Source organism: Lagopus leucura, unplaced genomic scaffold (genome assembly GCF_019238085.1).
Source record: "Lagopus leucura isolate 7727_CA_CO unplaced genomic scaffold, USGS_WTPT01 Super-Scaffold_100017, whole genome shotgun sequence".
Taxonomy (NCBI): domain Eukaryota; kingdom Metazoa; phylum Chordata; class Aves; order Galliformes; family Phasianidae; genus Lagopus; species Lagopus leucura.
In genome coordinates, this window is record NW_024962271.1 from 30,948 (window position 1) to 52,977 (window position 22,030).

The 22,030-nt window shown below is 50.7% G+C and overlaps 3 protein-coding genes and 1 long non-coding RNA gene across 4 annotated transcripts in view; 2 read left to right on the plus strand and 2 right to left on the minus strand.

The window, feature by feature from the left end:
* GINS2 (GINS complex subunit 2) overlaps nt 1-179 on the minus strand; it is a 4,466-nt gene extending 4,287 nt beyond the window's left edge. Inside the window, exon 1 of the mRNA XM_042877093.1 lies at nt 44-179. Within this exon, the coding sequence (XP_042733027.1) occupies nt 44-133 (90 nt within the window). The 5' untranslated portion in view covers nt 134-179. The remainder of the gene's footprint in view (nt 1-43) is intronic.
* Nucleotides 180-9,112: 8,933 nt separating this feature from the next.
* EMC8 (ER membrane protein complex subunit 8) lies at nt 9,113-16,259 on the minus strand. Its single transcript, XM_042877086.1, has 5 exons — nt 15,960-16,259; nt 12,184-12,260; nt 10,816-10,885; nt 10,223-10,317; nt 9,113-10,105 (listed from the first exon to the last, which is right to left on the minus strand). The coding sequence occupies exons 1-5, from the start codon at nt 16,167-16,169 to the stop codon at nt 9,946-9,948; spliced, it is 612 nt and encodes a 203-aa protein (XP_042733020.1). The 5' UTR covers nt 16,170-16,259; the 3' UTR covers nt 9,113-9,945.
* LOC122183247 lies at nt 14,077-16,042 on the plus strand. Its single transcript, XR_006180169.1, has 3 exons — nt 14,077-14,125; nt 15,558-15,645; nt 15,922-16,042. It is a non-coding gene; the product is annotated as an uncharacterized LOC122183247 (long non-coding RNA).
* Nucleotides 16,260-16,361: 102 nt separating the features above from the next.
* Nucleotides 16,362-20,611, plus strand: LOC122183246. Its single transcript, XM_042877087.1, has 5 exons — nt 16,362-16,467; nt 17,165-17,244; nt 18,130-18,297; nt 19,525-19,656; nt 20,354-20,611. Exons 2-5 carry the CDS (start codon nt 17,166-17,168, stop codon nt 20,488-20,490), a joined length of 516 nt encoding a protein of 171 aa, XP_042733021.1. The 5' UTR covers nt 16,362-16,467; nt 17,165; the 3' UTR covers nt 20,491-20,611.
* The last annotated feature ends 1,419 nt before the right edge of the window (nt 20,612-22,030 follow it).

Sequence of the window (22,030 nt, forward strand, 5' to 3'; positions counted from 1 at the left end):
CCCCCCCCCCAGGCCTCGTTCCCCCCCGCCCGGTCCCGCTGACCCCGATGAGGTGCACGCGGTCCATGCTGAAGCTGGGCACGATGGTCACCAGCTCCTTCTCGGCCAGGAACTCCGCCTCGGCCGGTTCCATGCGTACCGACCCGGACCGGCGCCGCGCGCAGAACTGGGACGGGAACGGGGACCGGAACCGGCACAGGGCCCGCCAAGCGCCCGCGCTCCCTATTGGCTGCCCGACGGCGAAGCCCCGCCCACAGCACCCCGCTTTCCGCCGTCGGGCCCGTTTTCGCGCTCTCCGTGTGGGGGCGGGACACGGCGCAGCTTGGAGAGAGATGATTGGTTGTTGCATTCGGCCGTGGATCTCTATTGGTTACCTCTATCTGCTCTGTGTCGCTTGCCGCGGGACCAATCCTGATGCCTCCTGGGGCACCGACCAATCAGAGTTCAGCACTTGTTGCCGGGGCGCCTCGGGGCCCGATGTGCCCAACTACTACTGGTGTGCGCGGCGCTCGGAGCTGCTGCCCCCTGGCGGTCAGGAGGAGCAGCGCCCCGTGTCCCGGCCTTTCCACGGGCCGCGGGGCCGGAGGTCTGTCCGTCCGTCCGCCTGGGTGTCCGTGGGCAGCCAGTTGTGCTCATGTGCCAGGCATGGTCTGGCTGCCTGTTCGCTCTATTCATCAGCCAGCACAGGCTCCCACCCATCTGCCCATCCATCCTACCAACCAACCATCAATCTATCCATCCATTTGTCCGTCCATCCATCCATCCATCCATCCATCCATCCATCCATCCATCCACCCACCCACCCACCAACCCACCCACCCATTTGTCCGTGCATCTCTCCATCCACTCTTTCATCCATCCACCCATTCGTCTACCCATGTGTCTGTCCATTCATCCATCCATTCATTTATACATCCCATTCGTACATCCATGCCTCCATCTGTCCATCCGTGCATCCACTCTTCCGTTTGTCCAGCCACCCACCCACCCATCCATCCACCTAGCCTCCTATCCACCCATCCAATCACCCATACTCATCCATCCACCCATCCATGCCTCCGTCTTGAGCCCAAAGGACCAGTGCTCCCCACCACACCGCAGGTCCCATCAGCCCACACTGGGTAGGTCTGGGGGCTGCAGGAGAGGATCCCCCATCCATTGCTATACCCGTGGTGCCACCAGCACGCGCTGCAGCTCCGCCAGGCACTTTATAAATGGCTCTGACATGGTGTGAATACACTTTTGTGTCTTTTGCCATCTGCTGCTGTCATTAAAAAATTAAATTTCCATCTGCTTTTGCACGCCGTCTTCTCCTGGGGCTCTCCAGCGAAGCAGCACACCAGGAAGCATCACCCCCAGCAGGGCAGGATTCAGCCCTGGAGCAGTACTGAAGCTGTTGGTGTCCCCTCTGGGTGCTCAGCACTGGCTGCAGGGTGGTGACGTCCCCCCCGTCGCCCTCCGTGTGTCCCTGCACAACATGGTCCCTGTGGGTGTGGGCGGTGTGACGATGATGGAGGGCACGTGGAGGTGCTTCCCATCCGGCTCTGGGGTCCCGGTGCTGCCATTCCCGCTGCTCACACACATCTTCAAACCTATAGAAAGAAAGAAAGAAAGAAAGAAAGAAAGAAAGAAAGGCCAGGGAATAGGGGGTGTACGTTGATGCGATGCTCTGCTCAACCCTATATGAGCCACTGGAGAATCCCCAGAGCCCTGTGATGGCACGGCACAACCTTCTTCATCCCCGGTGTTCTCACTGGGGTGCCACAGCCCCCAGCTGCCCACCTGCCTGCTGGGCCACGGAGAGCTCTAATCTGCTGTTTTAATCAAGAGGAAAGCCCAGCTCCACACACAGCGAGCGGCCAGGGAGGTTTAATTCTTCTGCAGGAGGAAAATGCCCGAAGGGGACAGACACTGATATTTTTAATCTCTTTTTAATTAAGGATTAAACCCTGCCTTATGTAAGAGAGCCGCAGGGGGGTGTTTTATTTTACTGCTGTCTCTGAGCCCATCGCAGGAGGAGAGCAGGGGCTGGGGGGGATGTCTGGGGGCTGCACTCCCTTGGCTCTGACCTCACTTTGGGGATGCTTCAGCGCGGGTGATGCATAGCAGCTCCCCTGCGGTGCCAAGGGCTCAGCTCTGGGTGAAGCATCCCTTGTGGCAAAGGTCTCCACAGGACAGCGGGTGCAGCATTTGTGCTTGGGTTGACCACGAAAGAGGACAGAGCATCCCAAATCATCCTTGGGCACATCCGAAAAATGGCTGCGCTCCCACGTGTACAAAATCCATCGTATCCCATTGGGACTGGGGGAGACCCCATCCCTCCAGCCTCCCCCCCCCGGTGCCACGCCACCGCCCCACCCCCAATATCACATCCCAACCCTTTGCCAAGCGGCATTAAGAGCTAATGGGAGATGTGCTGCTCAGCGTCACGGCGCGTTAAAAGCTCCCACTTCCTTTCTCTCTATGCCACGGCAGACGTCGCGGTTGCTCGACTCCATTAAGAAAATTGAAGTTTGGGGATGGCGATGCTATTAAAGACGCTCGGGGCGAACTTGGGGGCTGGGGTACCCACCTTTCCCCCTGAGCATCCCAGATGCGAGCATCCCAGGGTGCTCCAAAGCCTTGAGCAACCTCAGGACCTTACCCCACATTTTATAAGGCTGGAAAAAATACCCACATCCCCTTCCTTTAACCCGCAGCATCATCCCTCCAGAGGCCAAACCCCTCCTGCAAGCAGCAGCAATACCTTTAGGAGTCAGTAAAGCACCACGTCCCCAGCGCATCCCTTTGCCCAAAACCACCCTGGCACCCACCCAGACCCACCTTTCAGACAGGATAACTTGAGCCCCATGTTCTCATCCTCTTCTCGGGGCCTCGCTGCTGCTCCTGGCTCTCCAGCACTGCTCACTGCATGAAGAGAGAGATGAGGGCTGTGGGGAGCACAGCGACGGGAAGCGACGCCGGTAATGCTTCGAGCAGGAGGAACGGGAGAGGACTTGATTGCTGGCTAAAAGCATGCACCTATGAGTTTATATATAAATACATAGACATACACATATATATATATATATATATATATATGCACCCAAGCGAGCTGCCTGGGCACAACAGGAAGCAATGCAGAAAAACCACGGGCTGATGTCACGGCGTTTCAGTGACTCAATCCCAGCCGCTGAGTTTGGGGAGGAACTTTTTGGGAGGGTGGAGAAAGAGTTCAGCACCCCAGCATTGCAGCCTGTGCTGGGAACCTGCATCCCTGCTGCTGTGGCTGTGCTGCAAATGCGTTTGGGTGAGGAGGATGCGAGCAGGGCAGGATGGGGGTTGGTGCAAGCAACTGATGCTTGCAAAGAGGAGCCCAAGCCCATGGGCAGGAAATACAGGAGGCACCTGTCTGACCTGGCAGCAAAGCATCTCCCATCCTGGGGTGCCACCTGGGAGCAGAAATAGCCAAACCTGCAGGAGGATGAGGATGTCTGGGACTGGGAGCATCCCTCTGGGTTCCTGTGGTGTGCCAAAAGCTTTTGGAGAAATGCAGGTGGAGAATTCCTGGAGGCAGCTGGTACGAGAGGGGCATTTTCCAAAAGGGATATGAAAGGGATCAGGGTGGGTAAAACCTCAGGGACAGAGGTTGACATTTCAGAGCTGCAGGACACACTGCAGCGTTTCACACTTCTTTTGAAGTGACATCCCCTCACTGAGGAATTTGTATCCCTCCTGCCCACAGCTGATGGGAAAAGCTCATGGGAAGAGGGCTGGTGCCTCATTCCTGCTCTCACCTCACAGGGCCTGCAGGGAGCTGAGCAGCACCTCCCTCCCTGAGCCCCTTCCCCAGGGCTGAACGCGCTCACGCAGCTGGGAGATGCTCAGGCAGAGCAATTCCCCCACCACCATTTTGCTGGCTGGTGCTGGAGCTTCAACTTCGTTTCCGTGTCAGAGAGATGTTTGCATCGCCGATGAGTTCACGCTCCAGAAACCCACAGACACTCATTGCAGGAGTCACCAACGCAGCATCAGCGCTGCACGCGCGGAAAAAGCTCCGTGATGTGCCCGGAGGGGATACACAGAACACAGCCAGGTCCCAGCAGGTGGGTTGGAAAGGGGGAATGGGACAAAAAAACCTCAGCTCTGGCCACGTAGAAGGGGATGCCACTTACCCGTCGCCGTGCCCGCCAAACGTGCCTTGCATCCCAGCTCCCACTGTGAGCTGAGAGGGGGATTTCCAGCCCTTCTCCCATCCGTGTTGTGGGTTTTGCAAGGTTGGTTTCTAACCTGGTTAATCGGGTTGGTGAAGTCCCGGCTCCTCCCATCCTTCCCTCCCTGCTCTCCCCCCCCTCCGGTCCCATCCGAGCCCTGCCAAGGCTGTGGGTGGGTGATGGGGAGCGGTGCTTTTCTCTCACCCCGCTGCACAGCCCAGCCTGGTGCTGATAGAGAGCTGGAGCCCCTGGAACCTGAGCATCCCCTATGGCAGGAAGGGCACCCAAACATCCCAAAAGCACGGGGTTGGTGTGTGGGTGCTGATGCTGAGGTCCATACTCAGAAAGTGGTGATGCTCCTGCTCCAGTTTTTGGGGCCAGAAAGGGTTTGTGTTTCCCACGGGGTCTCATCTGCCCACCCAAAAAAGCAGCCTAGGGGCAGGACCACACAGGGGGGCTCTTGCTGCTCTGAGGATGACAGCTCCAGCTTTCATCCTGAGGTGAACAGTCTCTGCCTTCGCCTGCATTAAAAGCAGCAGGAGGAGGTTTTTGCATATCCGACTCCTTTGCAATGATGAAAGGAGATGCTCCCTTCAGAGAGCTGAAAAGCAGAGATTCACATCCAGGGCAGCGTCACATCCAGGGAATCCCTCCTCACAGCCTTCCTGGCTGCAGGCAGGAGCCAAGGGAAAGCCTCGAACCGAGCAGAGGACAGAGCTCAGGAAGCACCTGGAGGCTGAGGCCCAAAAAACAGACAGATGAATGGGTCATGCACTTTTCTGCCTGTCCAGCAGCAGAGTCCAAGATGCAGAGGGCACTCAATGCACACAGCATCCCTGGGGGTCCCCTGTCCTCACCAGACTCAGCAGCACCAATCCGGTCTGAACTGCAAAATCCCCTCCGTTTGCTATTTAATGCCTCTTCAAGTCCTTCTTGCTGCTGTTTGGAGGGGACAAAAAGCCCCAAACTCCAGAGCCCTGGATTGAACCGGGGCAGGAGCAGCAGTTGTGTTTGTTGCTGAAACAAGGACCTTGCGAGCAGCTGACAGAGCTGCCTTGCTGCAGCTGGGAGGTGAACAGCAACAGCAGCGAGCTAAAATAACTGTGGTTAGCTCTGTGGGCTGAGCACTTCTCCAGCTGGGCCGGTGACACCTGAAAGGCACAGAGGCACCTTTCTGCAGCCTTCCCCATGGGCTGGGGGGGGCAAACAGCCCTGGGCATGTTTACAGTGTTCCCTTTGGTTCAGCCACCAGCCGGGCTCATTTTGGAAAAGGAGAAAGCATCCCAAAGAAAATCCCCTGGGGTAACAGCAGCAGGCCTGGGCAGAGAGGCAGGAAGGAGCACGGCTGCTGTTGCAGAGAGCAGAAAGGGAAGCAGAAAACGAGCACATACCTTAAGCACAGGGCTGGAGCGTGCTGGGCTCTGCTGCCAGAACCACATCCAGAGCTATCTGCTGCCCTGCTGGGCATGGCTGCAGCAGGTAGCACAGGGCCTGGGCTGGGAACTGGCTTTGAGACCTGGCCACCGCTTCCCAGCTCGCTGAGCTCCAGGTTAATCTGAGCCCAGCTTGCCCTTTTATCCCCTCTGTACATTTTTTTTCTTTTCAATTAGGTCTGCTCTTAAGCTCTGGAGTGCATTTCTAGGAAGGGCTGCATTATTTCTCCAGCCTTCCCGAGCTGCTGCTGTGCAGATCAGGGCATTCCTGGCACCGCTCCCTCCTGCACCCAGCTCCAGTGCTGCGTGCTGGGTTGCTCCCCTCTGCCCCTCTGCACTTGATAGCAGCGAGCCCTGCTGCAAGGGGCTGAGTTGGGGCACTCTGCACAGCCACACAAACGTGGAATGATTTCACCTCTTGCACAGTCCTGTTATTGGAAGCTCCAATCTGCCTCCATCCTCCCCGAGGACACGATGTGCCAGCCAAAACCAAGGCAAAACGCACAGGGAGGGTTTGCTTTGGGATGGGGATGGGAAGGTTGGGTGAAAACGTGGTCTAAAAGCCGTGGTAAAGAATTAAAATCGAAATCAATGGAGCTCTGAGCTGATGCTTAAGCGGAGTGAAATCACTGCCTGCCCCTGGAGGGCTGGCTGCAGGCAGTACAGCACACAGCACGGGAGCATGAAGCATTGACAGAGAAGTCAAATTGAAGCCTGGAGGAAAAGAGCACTGGCAGAATGGGAAGGAAGCAACCTCACAGCATCGCCTACCCAACCCAGCCCAGCTCCCCGCAGCATGCAGGCAGCAGTGTGCAGCTGGAGCACTGCTCTTCCAGGGGCTGAATTACAGCACAAACCCCAGGTGCAGCTCAGAAGTGCAGGCTAAGCGCGTTTCCCCTGGAGGACATTTCCCAAGCTGCAGCCCATGCTGCTAACAGCCTCTTCCATTAGCATTTGCCTGCTCTTCCTGTATCAGTAATGCCCTCCATCTGAGCATCTCAAGGCATTTCACAAAGGGCAGCAGCAGAGTGCAGGGATTAGGCTTCTAGCCAGGGAACAAAGAGACCCCAGTTGGCTTCCTGCATCTGCCACTGCCACCTCCCCTGGGTGTGCATCCCTGCCACACAGCTGAGGGGGGCAGGGGGTCACCTCCCAGAGGTTCACCTCCTCTCCATCCCACCAGCTGAGATGCTCTCTGCTTCCACAGCCCCTTTGGCTCTCAGGAGTAAGGCTGTGCTTGTTATCACACTGCCAGAGATGGGGGTATCTCCCATGAGCAGCACAGCTGACAGATAGGAGAGGGAAAGGGAAACTTCAGCAGCAGGCCGTTTCACTTGCTGAATTAAAAAATAGGTCCTAAGCACGCACACAGCAATGAGCTCACAGAGAACACGGATGCAGTGTGTTCCCCAGCAGCAGAAATCACTCCCAGCACAGACTGAGCCCCAGCCAGCCACTGCTCTCCCTGTTCTGATGTGCTCAGATACCTCATTGAAAATAACACCCCAGGGCCCCCGAGCCCTCTGTTCACTTCTGGATGCCTCGAGCTGGGGCTGTGCGTGGAGGTTCTGACCTGCTATCAGAAGGCTGGAAGTGCCCTGGGCCACACAGCAGCTCGTGTCCTGCCTCGGGGCACTCCTTGTGTTCCTGGGCCTCAGATCGATCCCATCTTTGATTTCAAACTGAATTGGCTTTACAAAAAGCGTGCTCAAGCCTTTTGCTTCTCCCCCTTGTGACTGAAGGATTCAAGGTTAGCGTTCCTGTGGATCCAGCAAAGAACAACATACATCCTCCCAGTCAGAAACCCAAGTGCTTGGTGCTGGCATTTTCATGCACTTGCAGAGTCTATTACTGCTCTGAAATACTGCGTTGAAAGCAGGAAAAAAAAACCCCAACTCTAACACACCTCAACAAACACTGTAATCTATGTGTTTCCAAGCGTCTTAGGTCTGAGGTGAAGAGTTGGGAGTTAAATGCCTGGACAAACACCACATCTGCAAATCATAGAATCACAGAACGGCCTGGGTTGCAAAGGAGCATAATGCTCATACAGTTCCAAGCCCCTGCTGTGTGCAGGTCACCAACCAGGCTGCCCAGAGCCACATCCAGCCTGGCCTTGAATGCCTGCAGGGATGGGGCATCCACAGCCTCCTTGGGCAACCTGTGCCAGTGCCTCACCACCCTGTGTGTGAGGCTGAGATCTCTCAGGGAAGAAAAACTAATTAGACCTGCACGTCATTAACTGCTAACAAAAAGTAAGGGTGGTTCCAAGGTGGAGATGCAGAATCCTTCCCCAGAAGTTTTAAAAGCAGTTACCTTGAGTTCCTCTGAAGAATCCTGTAGATCTGCCAGCCAGGCGACCAGCATTTGTTCTGACAGGTAGGCTGGGGACATCAGCAGGGAAGGAGAACACAGCCTTCAGAAGCTGGCAGCTTCCTCATTCTTCCACAAAGAGCCACTGGGGCTCCAAGCCGCCTTGCCTTTATGAAATGGCTGCTTTTGGTCCAACCTTCAATGCAAACAGGACAGGTGTGATAAGATCTGAGCACTGCAGTGCTTGTTCCTTTTGCTTGAGCTTAGCCTGCGTCCTTACAGGTGGCAAAACACTCAAAGCATCTCGTATGAAAGCAAAGTGAAGACAAAGCAGTGAAAGCTGCTCCCCTTCCAGCAATGAGGCTTGATGGTCACAGGCAGCATTCATCCTTTCCATCAGGTTGCAGCCTGATGATACACACTTTGAGAGGGTGAAGGGGGGGGAGATTAGCCCGTATTAGCATCTATACAATCAAAGCTTGATTATGACATCTAGCTACAGAGAATGAGAAATGGATTTCCTGTGGCTCAGCTTTCACTGCAGCACTGGTTCACCATCTCACACAGCTAGGTGTCCTGTTAAGGCAACACCTGCCACTGCAACAACAGGGCAGAACTTGAGGTGCTTGCAAAGGAAGACAACAGTCCTCCTCTTGCAGGGTGAGCTGAGGGCTTACTTCAGCCCTAAGCTGCTGGGTCATGGCTGCTTCCAGGATTTGTTGTTTCAGTGTGTGAAATACAGTTGTGGCTGTGTAGCATAAGGCACCAAAACGTGTTCATCTTGCTGCTTCTGAGCCAGATGTGTATTCTCTTCCTTTCCTGCCAGCATATCAGACTTGTGATTTGGAAAGACTGCTGCTGACTGTGTGCCCGTGCTTCTTGTGAAGCCCATCACAACTTACTGCTGCACAGCAGGCAGGCAAACAAAGCCACTGAGTTCAAATCTTCATCCTAAAATAGGAGGGAAACAGTGCTACAAAGCTCCCTCGTTGCCCACTGAACTTACCCTTAGAAACAAGCAAGAATCAGAAAGACAGCTAAAAGCTAAACAAAATGTAATCTGGATGGCTTGATACAGACATTTCCCTTCAACTCAGAGGTGTGTTTCAGGCTTACTTAAATGAATACCAGCTGAAAACCAGAACTGCATAAAAGACAGACAGAAAAAAAGGCTGCATAGAAACAATACTGTATTTCACCCTCTCCTTTTGTAGTCTTAAAAGGGTTTTAGAGCTTTCATTCAATCTCGTCATTTCAGGCTTCAAATCAAAACAAACAGAAAAAATCACACGAGGTGAGCATCCGATTTTACTTTGTGTTTTAACTTTTCCAGGCAGTAACTATGGTTGTATGTCCAGGGTCAGCAGAAATGACTGCAGCATTTGGGAATACAGCCCTAGTGCATTTTCTGTAGCTGTGTCATGCAAAACCACTGCAGATCAGGTGACACCTGAGCATGGCACATCATCCTCAGCAGAATGCATTTTGCTGCAGTGAAAAAAGGCCATTTCCAGCCAGGCCAAAGAAAAACCAACCCTGAAACAGTTAACTTTTGGTATTTGACCTCAAAATATCTCATCTGAGGACAAAACTGGTTTGTTTGCTGTTTGTTGGTTTTTTCTTTTCTTTTTTTTTTGAAACCTATCTTCATAAATCTTTAAAAATTACTCTCTCTCTCTCTCGAGTACAAAAGCTTAGTCAAAACTTTGTGATATGAACAAGGGGAAATAAGCAGGAGTCGTTCTGGTTTTGAAGGAATGGCAACATTCACTGCAACCAGGAAGGCATCCACGGGGACAGCTGGAACTGACGGTGTGCAGCTCTGCCAATGAACCTCACGACCAGGATTCAACAGCTTATAGGCACATCACCCTTGGCAATGTGATGTGTCACCCTTAATCCTCCAGCTTTCCACACCAGGTACTGAATATTATTCTATTTACATTCAAAAATATCATCTTTGTCTCTTCAGTACGTAGTGGGAACGTGAGTCAGTAGGAAGCCTTCTAACACAGGTGGAGGACAGCTTTGTTGATCTCTGGGTTTGTCCAGTCGTTCCGGATGTCATCCAGGTGGTTATCAAAATCCACGAGTGTTTCATAGGACTTGCTGTCCAAGAGAGACGCAGCAATTCTCTGAGCTTCACTCCAATCTTCACAAAAATCACTAGGAAACCAGATCACCACTAATTAGTCACGATCACAAAGGAAACCTCCTTCACCTCCTCCACTAAGGGCCATTCCTCCCCACCCCTCAAAGGAACCAGCTCTGATGTTTACTCACACATGTGGGTCTTTGCACCTCCACTTGTTCTCGTGAAGCTCGTACACGTGAATGGCAGGTTCCAAGCACTCCATTGTGAACTTGGTGTTATCAACCTGGTGTGCAAGAGAAAAACACCACCTCAGCCTTCTCCAAATCCCACGTAAAGAGGTGAAATTGAAAAAGAAATTACTGACAGGACACCTGATACCAATTCATCCACCGATCTGCCTTCACACGAGACGACTTTTCCATGTTTAAGCCACCAGCACTCCTGGTGGCTCCATTTGTTTCATATATGATCTTAAAGGTCCCTTCCAACCCAAACCATTCTGTGATTCTACGTGAGACAAGAACTGAAGTCAGGAAAGGAGCCCATCGTGCTAAATGCACTGCCTTTGTTCAAACCTCCCACAGGGAAGGTCCTCACTTCCCCTGAGACAACAGAGAGCTAACCACAGGCAGTTCCTAGGAACCACACTGGCTACAAGTCACTGCACCTGGGGAAAGGGCAAATTGGTTGCCTCACTATTAAAGATCCAGAGAATGGCACGTAGCCTGGTGTCATGGCCATAGGATGAACGATGCAGAAAGAGGAAAGATGAAGTATTTACCATGATGAGTGCTGTATCGTTAAAGCCCTCTGCAATTCGGGAAGCCACCTTCTCAGCAACCTGGGTTGGACTGCAGCAGAAGGTAAAAACAATGGTGTTATTTGAGCTGTGACTCTTCGCCTTAAAACAACAGGAAATGTGCTTCAAGGGCTGTGAAAATTACAGAGCTTGCTTACAAACCAGAAGGAGGCACCACCTTGCTGTTACACTTGACTGAAAACAGCAAGCCAGGAAAGCCCCACCTTCTCCCTTCAGCACACGGTCTGTGCCCAGGCAGTGCATTTCTGAGTAGCAGATTGCATGCACAGCCAAGGCCTTGGGGTCTTCTACCTCCTTCTGCCAGACCAAGAACCCAGACAGGCCTTTTACAGAGAAACTCCACCTGAGTGCTCCCCATTCTGAGCTCATTCACTGCCCAGCTGCTCCACAGAACCAGATTTCTTCTAAAGGACAACCTTTACTGCCTTTCAAAGCTTGCAATCTCTATGCTGTGCCAGAGATGAAGTCTTGGGGTTGGAAGAAACAAACCTACGACAGTCTTTCAAACCACAATTGGAACAGACAAGCTACATCTTCTTTAAAATACCTTCAGCAGAGCTGTTTCCCTCATAAGGAAAAGGCAACGCCTGCATCCCTGCTAGGGAGCCAAGCAATCACAAGTACTACTCACAGATATACTTGAGACAGAAAGATAAACACGAGCAAAGTAACTGGAACACAGCATGATCCTTTAAACAAGCATGGTATAACCTCAATAGTCTTGATACTGGATTTGCCTAATGTATGTAAGGAGAAATATGTGATATACATACACATCAGTGGCCACTTGACTGTTAATTTCATAATTTTTAAGGGGGGAGGAGGGGAAAAGACCATTCCTGGGGAAAACAAAAAGAAAAAAGGATCTCTGCTTGACTGACATCATTCTACATTTCAAGAGGGACCCTCTGCCATGTCAGAATTTCCTTCCATAGAACTCAGTGACAATTAAGCAGTTTTATTAGCAAGAGTTAGGTCACTTCTAAAAGACTTTCCAACAGCTATTTAGAGTCACTTGAGCTTGCAAGATATTTACAGCACAAGCAAACAAGCCTGCAAATTTTGGCTATATCCCTGACAACTGTAATTAAACTGGCTGGCAGCCATTCAAATACTGGCCTTTTATAGCATCCCCTACAGAAGAGTGATTCTGGAAAGCCTGAGGTTTCTGCACCTGAACAAAGGCCGCAGCCACCAGCAGCACAAAGAAAGCAGATGACAGTTGTCAAAGTTAATCAACGCGCACGGTTAACGAGGATGATTTCTGCTGGCAGAGTGCAAAGTACAAGAGAAAAGAGCAAACAGAAGGAAAAAACTGCACCAACACACCTGGCATCTTTCACGCGTTCGTTCGCCTGGTAATATCCAGCTATCACGTAGCTGTTCTCTTTGCACCAAGAGTCAATCTGAAAAAGTAATTGGAACAATTAAGCTTAAGGGTGGGGGGGAGGGGGGAAGATGAGAAGGAAATCCTGTATCTGGCTGTGAATAAAAGAAGTGAAGCGTTGCAGTGCCTCTGCCATTGCTTCAGAACTTGTATTGGTGTGCACACAGGCACAGGCACATCTGAAGTTCACCTACCAGGGCTTTTCCTTAGAACTGAGGATACTGAGGCTGGAGAACACAGAAACAGGGTAACATGTGAAACAGAGAAAGCAGCTGGGATTTTCCTTTGCTGTCCTTAGAGAGCGTGCATCAAAAAAAAAACCAAAACCCCAAACCTCAACAGCTGTATTAAAATGGATTCCAAAATCGTATCTGATGCTGACCCTCTAAGTCAAATCAATCTCATTTCTAGCAATAATTACAGTATCAGACTGCATCAACAAAAAAAGCCACGTGAATAATCCCTCCTCTACAAGGGATGACATGGATTTACACAGTAAAATCAAGGCTGTGCTGCAGCTGAGGGTTAACTGCTGTTTCAATCGTGAACCCATTCTGAGGGTTTAGAGTGATGGTTTTAATTGGTGAAAGCTTGGCATTAAAGCCAGAAGCCCAGACACAAAAATGTCATAACTAACAACAGTCATAATAATAATTTATTGTTTTAAAACTAAAGGCCCCAGCCCTACATTAGCTTTTGCTGCCTTCGAAATAAGGCTTTTTGAGTTCTCAGTTCCCTCTGAGGGATAAAACCCCAAACCAAACCAAAGCAACCCCCCAAAACAGCCCTCCTGGACTTCCAGATGTGTTTCCACCTGCAATTTCCAACCAATCTCAACCCCAGGTGTTTAATACAAGCTACTTTTGCTGATTCTTTGTACCCAGACTGCTGTAAAGCAGCACTTGCAATTGCAGAAGCTCCAAGTCTGCAGGCAGGTATACCCTGAGTTCTGCTGTGCTCAGATCAGATCTGGAGCCTGCTCCTTCCATCAGTGTTAGAGGATAACTCGGGTCAGATACGAGCAGAGCAAACTTAGGGATCTGGTTCTGCATCAGCAGTGCACAGACTTGACCAAACAACAGCAGCAACTGAGCTGGAAGAGAACCAGGTCCCACCAAACCTGCCACAGCTCCTCGGTCCTATTGGGACACAGGCAACTTTAGTTACAAGCACTGACTTTCAGCTATGCTAACCTCACTGGTTTATTCAGCAATCATGTGTTATGTTGCACAGGACGGGCAAGAGAGCTCTCCTCCTTAGCATTACAGGGATAAAAGCTCACTTATAGCTGCCCTGCCAGCGTTTATTGACACCTTTGCCCTCGTTTAACTAAAGAAGGGGAGCAAAAGGCCACGGGCTCTTTTCCAATGATGTGTTTCAAGCACCATAAGAGTCATCAAATGCGACTGCAAACTGTTTTATTAAGTCCTAATTAACGTGGGAAATATCAGGGGGTTCCCCAGCTTTGCCTTTTTGTATCAAAAACAACGAGCAAACACTTAAGGCCACGCCATTTCTTAGGTTCCATAACGATTCCACATGCTGGTTCCTGCAGATGTAGCCATATATTCCAGACTTTGCAAGAAACAGGATTTGTTTTCTAATAACCTGATCCTACAGCAAGATCTACAGCAGAATATTTCACTGAAGGCCTAAAGCTTTGTATGGGAACTGTTGAAGCCTGAACCACTGATTGAGCACCTGGGGAAAGAACCCACTCAGCACAGGTGAAGGCAATTCATGTGTGGGACCAGGAGGGGTGGATCCTGGCTGCACCTCTCTTAGACCTCATTTAAGGGCTGACAGCCCCTAGAAAAGGGTCTTTTCCTGGAGGTCCCTGCTTGGTGAAGCTTTCCTCTGTGAACTTGGAATCTTCTGGTACAGGTGAGCAATCTTCTCCTCTTCCTTTATAGTACCTTCGCTGGTTCTTTCTGTCACCATACCTCTGGTGGAATGCCTTTCCCACTGTACTGATTGCCCAACTGCTACAAGCCTGTAGAAGTTCACTGCCCCAAATCCTGTAGAAAGAATTGATTTAAAGACAAACCCTCTACAGATTTCAAGCATACCATGTATCTTATCCAGTACCTCATTAGAAACTAGCAATTATTTGTTCTTCCAGGACAAACAAACTTTTCTGGCAAAGGTGATCCCTACATCAGAGCATTTATAAGTAGAATTATTGCATTTTCCCAGAAATAAGAGAGAAAATAATAAGTGGAGACAGAGAGAAAACGACTACACCAGCAGCATATGCTCTTTAGCTACCCTTGCGTTGTTACACTGGTGTAAATCCATTTGAGGCTGCCAGGTTTGTGTGCTCCACAGCCATGTGGCAAACCAGCATGGCCAGGACTCAGACCATGCCTGCATTCCAGTGTCTCAAGGCTGTATTTAGTCAAATCCAAAGACATCTTACCATTAACGCTTCCTTGCCATAACTGCATTTGAAGAAAGCAGTAATTTGTTTACAAATAAGTACCTTTTGATGAAGCAATCTGTTAAACTGAGGGAACTGCTCAGGTTAGGAAGTCTATGTGAATCAAAACCTCGTTATACTTACTGGTATCAGTGAGGTGTGAGTTTTCTACAGCTAATAACAGGTCTGAAAATGGGTAAGAAAGCCTGCAGCTTAAATCATGCATGCACCTCAGCTGTGTGGTGATGATGCCTACAGCAGAACAGTATTGTTTCCCTGCTTCCAGTTTCACGGGGCACTGGCCCACCACAAATCCCCATTCAGATGAAATCCAAGCCCACTTCATTCCCTTTGGCCCCTGCTGTTGACAAAACAACTGTCCTAAAGTGCCAAGTGGAAAGGAGCAGTGATCCAGGACAGCTCCTGGTCTTCATGACTCGTAGGCTGAGGCTGAAAACTGAAACATGGGAAGTGCTGATGTTGATGATGTGGTGGAAGAGCTGTGCTGGGGAAGTTTGGGTTAGATATCATGGATAATTCCTTCTCAGTAAGAGCAGTGAGGCACTGGCACAGGGGAATGGTGGGGTCACTGTCCCTGGAGGTGTTCCAGAACAGTGGAGATGTGGCACTGAGGGACGCAGTGGGCACTGTGGGATGGCTTAGGGTGGACTTGGCAATCTTGATTATCTTTTAAGCTTAATGATTCCATGATTCTATGAGGGACTGCAGCAGCAGGCAAGCTGTGGGGTAGTACTGTAAGACTGCGGCTGCACGTGGGTGAACTTGCCATAGCTTTGCCCAGGGGAGGTAAGAGATGAAGAGTGAGCTTGTGACACACAGGATGAGATTTTACCATGTGTGCAGCATGAAGAGACTTCATTTTCTTTTCCTGTTTAGACAAACTGCTGCCATTAGAAGGAAGTTGATAAAAATGAATTAAAACAGGTACATGTGCACAAGTATCACGTTCTGACTTCAATGTAAGGTAGGTGATGCTGCTTCAAGGTAAGGAAAGAAAAACCCTTTCTGCTGTGCAATACGGCCCTTCAGGCTGGATTTCTCCCAGCATGACACCACACTAAAACCAGCAGATTCCCCACACAGACACAACTACCCAACACCGTGCACAGAGAAGCCTTGCAGATGTAAGATCACAGCGTGCAGTTCTCGGGACTCTCTCCACTCCACAAGCTCTCTCCCACACTTAGCTATGAGCAGCATAGGCCTGGCTGCACTCCACCCCCACCGTTCTCCCTCCCAGCCTGAAATCTCTTCCCGGCCCCCCAGCCGAGGCCGTACCAACGTGAGGGCCACCTCCAGCATCGGCGCCAGCGCCAGCGTGCCGTGGAACAGCGGGATGCAGTCGACGAATAGCGAAGGCGGCCCGGCCTGCTCTCGGCCCCGGCTCCCCGGCGGTCTCTCGGCCACCAGCAGCCCGTTCACGGCGCAGTGCGGGTACTTGGCGCCGTGCAGCACCATCTTGCAGTAAGCCTGCGTGGTCAGCTTCATCCCGACGGTCCCGCGAAGCGCAACCGCTCCTCGCAACCCGCCGCCGTCCCTCAGACCGCCGCCTGCCGTAAAGCGCGCCCGCCGCTGTCCCTCAGACCGCCGCCTGCCGTAAAGCGCGCCCGCCGCGCTGTCGTAAAACCCGAGAGACGGTCCTCCCGCATCCCATCAGCCACCGCAGCGGAGGGAGAGTACACCCCCCAGCGCCGCTCTCGTTCTCCTGTGCCGAGTTCCGGCGTGCGCTGCGCTTCCGGCCGGCGGCTCCTTCCGGTGGAAGCCCGGCGTAGAGGACGGTCGGCAGGTCGTCGGGCTGGGAGGCCGCGGGAAGCCGGGGGAGGGCCTGGGGGACGGCGGGAGGGCCTGGGGGACGGCGGGGACGCTCGGGGTACGTGGGGCACCGTTCGTCGCCGCCTCTGTGTCGGCCCCGTCCCGGCGACCACGCGCTGAGGGCCGCCCGCCGCTTCTCGAAGGGGTCTCATCGGTGTTGCCGTGTGACGTCATATCGGCGATATGACGCCATGTCACGCGGTGTCCCCGCCGCACTGGGGGGGGTTGAGCAACAGCTCAAAGGCAGAGGTACACTTCTGCTGCGGGGGTGTGTTGGGTTTTATGCTGAAAACCGGGAGAAATCCGCAGCCTGGAACAGGGGACGTTCTTAGAAACCGTTATTGAGCGCCTGCTGCCCGGTGCTGGAGCTCCACTGCTCTGTGAGGTGCTTCCAGGCCCGGCATGGGGCTCCCTGCCACCAGCACTGGGCTGCTGAGGGCATCTTGCATGGCTGAGCCAAGCACGATGCTGGATGCTGCTGGAAAATGGGATGCATTGCACAGTTTGCTGGTGTGATGCTACTGTAAAGCTTGGAGCAGTTTGGTCTGTCCTTCAGAGTAGATGCAGGAAGCCCAAAGGCAATAACACTGAGGGATATTATTTCAGTTTAATGTATTTACTGTCTTCAGCTGACAATGATTTATTTACCTGTTGTTGTTCTGACCTGGCAGGATGTTGGCTTCAAGAGCATTCAGCCTCATTGGAAGAAGAGCCCTTTCCACCTCCATCTGTGTGAGGGCGCATGGGCATGGTAGGTGGCACTGTTTTGGTTTTAGTGGGGACAATAAAAGTGGTGTTTGAGAGGAGGGATACAGAATGCAACTATTAGGATCCTTGAAGGTGAGGAAGAAAGCTTTCTCCCAGCTACAGGCTGGTTCCCAATAGCAAGGGAAGCAAGTGGTTAATTATGTTGTTAGATGTATTAGTGATGTATCCCTGTACAGCTATAGGAGACAACACAAAAACTTGTCCAAAAGGCTTGTATAAAGCACAGAGTAGCTCAGTAATTCTGACTCTGTGATGTTATTTGCTGGAGACAGCTCTTTGGCATTACATGTTCTTGCAGAAATAGCTATTTTGAATGCTCTTCCTGTGCCATTTCCTGTGTGCCTGCTGCAGCTCGTGTGTGGGTAAGGTAGGATGCAGGACAGTGGGTTGGCAGGGTTGGTTTCTCAGCCTGGCAGCAGAGGCAGTGCTTGGGCAGCACCTTTGCCAGCAGATGGCATTGCAGAGGTGGCATTGGGGTTAACTGATGGAGAGCAGAAGGCCTGGACTGGGATGGAAAAGTGTAGAAGAATTCTTTGTATTGAGAAGGGAATCGATATGACAGCTAGAAACAGAGCTGGCTTGGGGATTAACAGTTTAAAGCCATTTTGCATATTACCTTTTGACTAGATTCATAGCTACTTGATTCTTCTAAAAATTGCACTCATTTCAAGTAGGTTCTCTCTTGTCTTTCTCAGTGATGAAGGCTTGGGCCAGAAGTCTTCCCCCCCTCCCCCCCCCCCCCCAAGTTTACTTAACTGCTGTTGTGCTTTAACTGCGCTGTTGGCCTTTTGTTTGTATTGTAACCAGTGAGAGATGTTTGTGCAGGAGTCAGAAGTTTGATTCTTGTCTTTTCTGTGCCCAAACACAGCTGGTGTTGTCAAAGCAGAGGATTTCAGCCATCCAGCATACGTTGATCGCCGTGATGTTCCCCTGCCAGAAGCTGCCTTTGTGAAGGAGCTCTCTGCTCAGCAGAAGGCTCTGAAAGAAAAGGAAAAGGCATCTTGGACCGCTTTGTCTGTTGATGAGAAAGTTGAATGTAAGCCTCTGAATAACCTTACAGCTAGCAATAATGAGACCTGATCTGCTGTGTGTTCATTACCAATGACTTACTAGAAAGGCATTCAAAGAAGGTGGCTCTAAGCTGCTGCTAAGCCCTGCTTTACTGAGCGGCTCTGTGGGCAGAGACTTGAGCCATGAGAAGACTCTGTTAATTATGATGGAGCACAAGTGGAGATCAGTGGTTTGTGTGGCTTGTGTTCTTACTGCTGTTGCAGGGAGCTAGATGTGCCTGTTGGTCTCTGTTATGTGCCTGAGGTCATGCAGTGCATCTGACAGAAGGTATTTAGCTAACTGTGGGTCAGGCTTAGCAAAGAGCCTGTCTTCTCTGAGAAAAGCCAGTTGTTATAACCAGTATTCCAAATTAGAATCAACAGTATCTAATTAGTCAAGCTGATTGTCCCACAGCTATTCCTGCTGTGGGAGGGCAAGGTAGGATTTCTTATCCATTCTCTCTTCTGTTGAGAGGTGTTCTAGTTGCTCTAGTAAACTACACTGAAGGCTTGGAGGGATAGATTGCTATCTTTCAAGTCCTACCAATGAAACTGGAAGGGTGAAAAACTGGGCCCTATATATTTTACTGTTATTGACCTTGGCATCCCCAAATTTCAGCTGCTTAAAGTGCCAAGCCTTGCAGATAAAACTGTCATCTTTCTAACAGCCGTTGTGTTGTGCAAGTGAGAGCCTGTTTGATGGGATCTGTGAAGAGCACGGCGTCCACCAGTGTCGTGGCAGGAAGATGTAAAGCCCTCTCAAATATTCATAGGCACTTTCCAAATCAAATGCTGCTTTGAGCTTCATGAGATGGAGGTCTTGTTGGCAGAGCTGTGAGAAGCCTTTTAAATATAAGCATTCCCATTGAAACCCTTTGTGTTAAGGAGCTTTATGGTAAATAGTGATACTAGGAATTGAATGGAGGGAAGGAAAGCTCCATTACTTCTATTATGCAGTCTTTGCACAAGTTTACACTCACATATAAAATAGAGAGTAATGTTTCTTCATGAGGGGAAGGTGAAATGCAGCTCATTTCCTTTGGCACAAATGCATTGATCTTGGCATGGAGGGTGTCAGGTAATTTGGAAGATATTTTAACATCTCTTCCATACAGCTTGAAGCTTTGGTTTGCCTCCAGCAAGTGATGTGTTGCCTGCGAGCCGCAGCAAAAGCAAAAAGAGATTATTTGATGCTTAATGTTTTCTTTCCCCAGTGTACCGTATCAAATTCAATGAGAGCTATGCAGAAATGAACAAAGGAACAAATGAGTGGAAGACCGTCCTTGGTGGAGTGCTTTTCTTTCTTGGTGTATCTGGCCTCATCCTCATCTGGCAGAAAATGTACAGTAAGTAAACACTGTGTGGTGTCCCCCCCCCTTAATTTGAGAGAGCAGTTGAGATCTGATTGTGACATCAGGAAGTGCTCCCTAAATGGCTCTGTTTCAAAACGCTGTGTGGAACAGCCATCCTGGTGCATCCTTAGCTTCTGAAAACTCCATTCTGGAGTTGAGACTGACTGGATGTAAGCAGGTATGTAGCATAAATTGTCAGGCAGTTGATTTGTGGAGAGGTAAAGTTACTGGAGAGAGTTGGAGGGGAAAGAATAGCAGTGTGCTGCTGATCCCAGAGCTTTCCCTGGCTGTGAAACCTGCTGCTGCAAAAGCTTGCTGCCTTCTTGGTCGTAAACATTTGGGTTTCTGTCATGCTTGGCTTCCTTCCCAGCTAAAGATCCTACCTCAGGGGAGCCCTCCAGCTGCTGTGAGGCAAAGCGTGCAGCTGAATGAGCTGCTCTCTATCTTGAGGCTTCATCTACTTGTGGTGGAAGTTAGGAGAGGGCTGTTGTCTTGGCTGATGAGCAGAACTCATCAAGAGAATCAACCCCAGAATCTGCTGAGCAGAATGCTTCCAAAACTTGATTTGGGGATCTTAGGTTTGATGGTGCACGTGTGATCAGCTGTGTTTGCTTCAGAGGGAAAAGCTTTCTGTTGGGAACACAGATGCAAGTGTTGCTGGGTTGTTAATTTAGTGTGGTTTTAATTGCAGTGTACAGCCCTGTTCCTCACACCTTCTCTGATGAGTGGCTGGCAATGCAGACAAAGAGGATGTTGGACATGCGGATGAATCCCGTGGAGGGCATCTCTTCCCAGTGGGATTATGAGAAGAACGAGTGGAAGAAATGAAGCAACTCAGCTCTGCTTGAATATGAAATGATTCCATCACCCGTGCGTGACCTCGTTGCTTATGTACTGGAACAATCTCTCCACCTAAATAGATGAAAATAAACATCTGGTTAACTTGAAAGCTTTGTTTTATTGGCCTTCAGATGCGTTTGTTGTGATGGTCATTTGTAGTGCAGGTTGATGGGCAGGGTTGTTTTCTCCATATATCCTTGTAGTGATTGTTATATAGACAGCATTAATCAGTTAAGGGGAGTGAAATGCTTCTATTTCTTGTTGGGGGGGGATAAGTAAGATCAAAAGTAGTTTGGAAAGTGTGTTTTTTGTATTCATTGCCTTGAAATTGAAGGGGTGAAATTCCACCTAGCTCTGCAATGGGCATTGCTGAATGTTCAGGACAGTCATCCTACTGTCCTGGCACAGGAATAGCTCCTCAGGAGCTGCAATACCTTTATTTCTTAACTCCTCTTTAAGGCTGCATTTCTGGGATGCAGCCAGGAGTGGCAGTGCTCTGAACTACATGTAAGGTAAGCAGATCCCAGCTCCTGGGGAGGCTCGGTGTCCCATAACTCAGCACCAGAAATAGCTCTGCAAAAGGCAGCAGTGCTGAATCAAAGCACGGAGGGCACGTGGTGGAGATGAACGCTGCTTCCCTTGTCCTTGTAAAGGGGACTTGGCTCTGCATTCTTGTCCTCAACTGCTTTTCCCATCTCAACAGCATGGGCTGCAGAGCTCGCTGCAGTGTTTTGTGCAGGCTCAAGTGAGGAAGAGAGAGAAGTGCCCATTGTAGCTCAGGGTTTAGATGTAAGTCCAGGAGGTGTTTCTTGCCTTGCCTCTTGTAGCTGGGTGCTGTTCAGAGAGGGTGGCTGTGGTTGAGGGGAGGGAAAGAGAAGCCACGCTTTGTGGGAGCAGCCCAGATGTAAAGGCAGTGTTCTGAGCAAGCTCTGGTTCACAGCTCAGATGTGGCTTAAGGTTTCCAGAGCCTGAGCTACAAAGGCTGGCGCCTCTGTATTTGCTTTGCTCTGTCTGTAGCTGCCAAACTTTGTTTTCCCTTGGGTTATCCACTAATGCACGTCCTAGGCTTCCTCCAGGCAAATCCCAATCTTTGCTTTTAAAGCAGCCCTCCAAAGATCCAAACTACTAAAACAAGCTTTGCCTTCAATTAATTTGTTTCCTGCCTACAAGACTGTTGTGTTTTTTCCATCCATTTAGCTGCTGGAAAGCCTAGGGAGCCCCTGCTGCTGCTCATGAGGAGCTGGCCAGCCTTTCCCTTGCAATAAGGCAGCTTCTGGGAAGGCTTTAAGGTGAGGTGATTCAGCAGGCATGAAGCAACAAGCTCCCCTTCCTGTTTGCCTCCAGAGTGCAGCAAAGGGTGTTACAAAGGATGTTGGGGTGCCTGCAGCAGAGCTGGCTTCATTGTAGCAGTGAATCTGACAGCAAAACAGCGATGTCTGCAACCAACCCAGCAACAGCGCGGCAACAAACACAGCTTCAAGTGCCTTGAAGTGTTGTCCTGAGGCTGCTCTGCTGTTTTCCTTGTCAG

What these genes read in the sequence shown, in the direction of transcription:
- EMC8 (XM_042877086.1), bottom strand. Translation starts at nt 16,169, where the DNA reads ATGAAGCTGACCACGCAGGCTTACTGCAAGATGGTGCTGCACGGCGCC. An exon ending in GAACGCGTGAAAGATGCCAG is followed by an intron (nt 10,886 to 12,183) that starts GTGTGTTGGTGC and finishes CTTCTGCTGCAG; the next exon opens with TCCAACCCAGGTTGCTGAGA. An exon ending in ACGATACAGCACTCATCATG is followed by an intron (nt 10,318 to 10,815) that starts GTAAATACTTCA and finishes CTTGCACACCAG; the next exon opens with GTTGATAACACCAAGTTCAC.
- LOC122183246 (XM_042877087.1), top strand. Translation starts at nt 17,166, where the DNA reads ATGTTGGCTTCAAGAGCATTCAGCCTCATTGGAAGAAGAGCCCTTTCC. An exon ending in TGTGAGGGCGCATGGGCATG is followed by an intron (nt 17,245 to 18,129) that starts GTAGGTGGCACT and finishes GCCCAAACACAG; the next exon opens with CTGGTGTTGTCAAAGCAGAG. An exon ending in CATCTGGCAGAAAATGTACA is followed by an intron (nt 19,657 to 20,353) that starts GTAAGTAAACAC and finishes TTTTAATTGCAG; the next exon opens with TGTACAGCCCTGTTCCTCAC.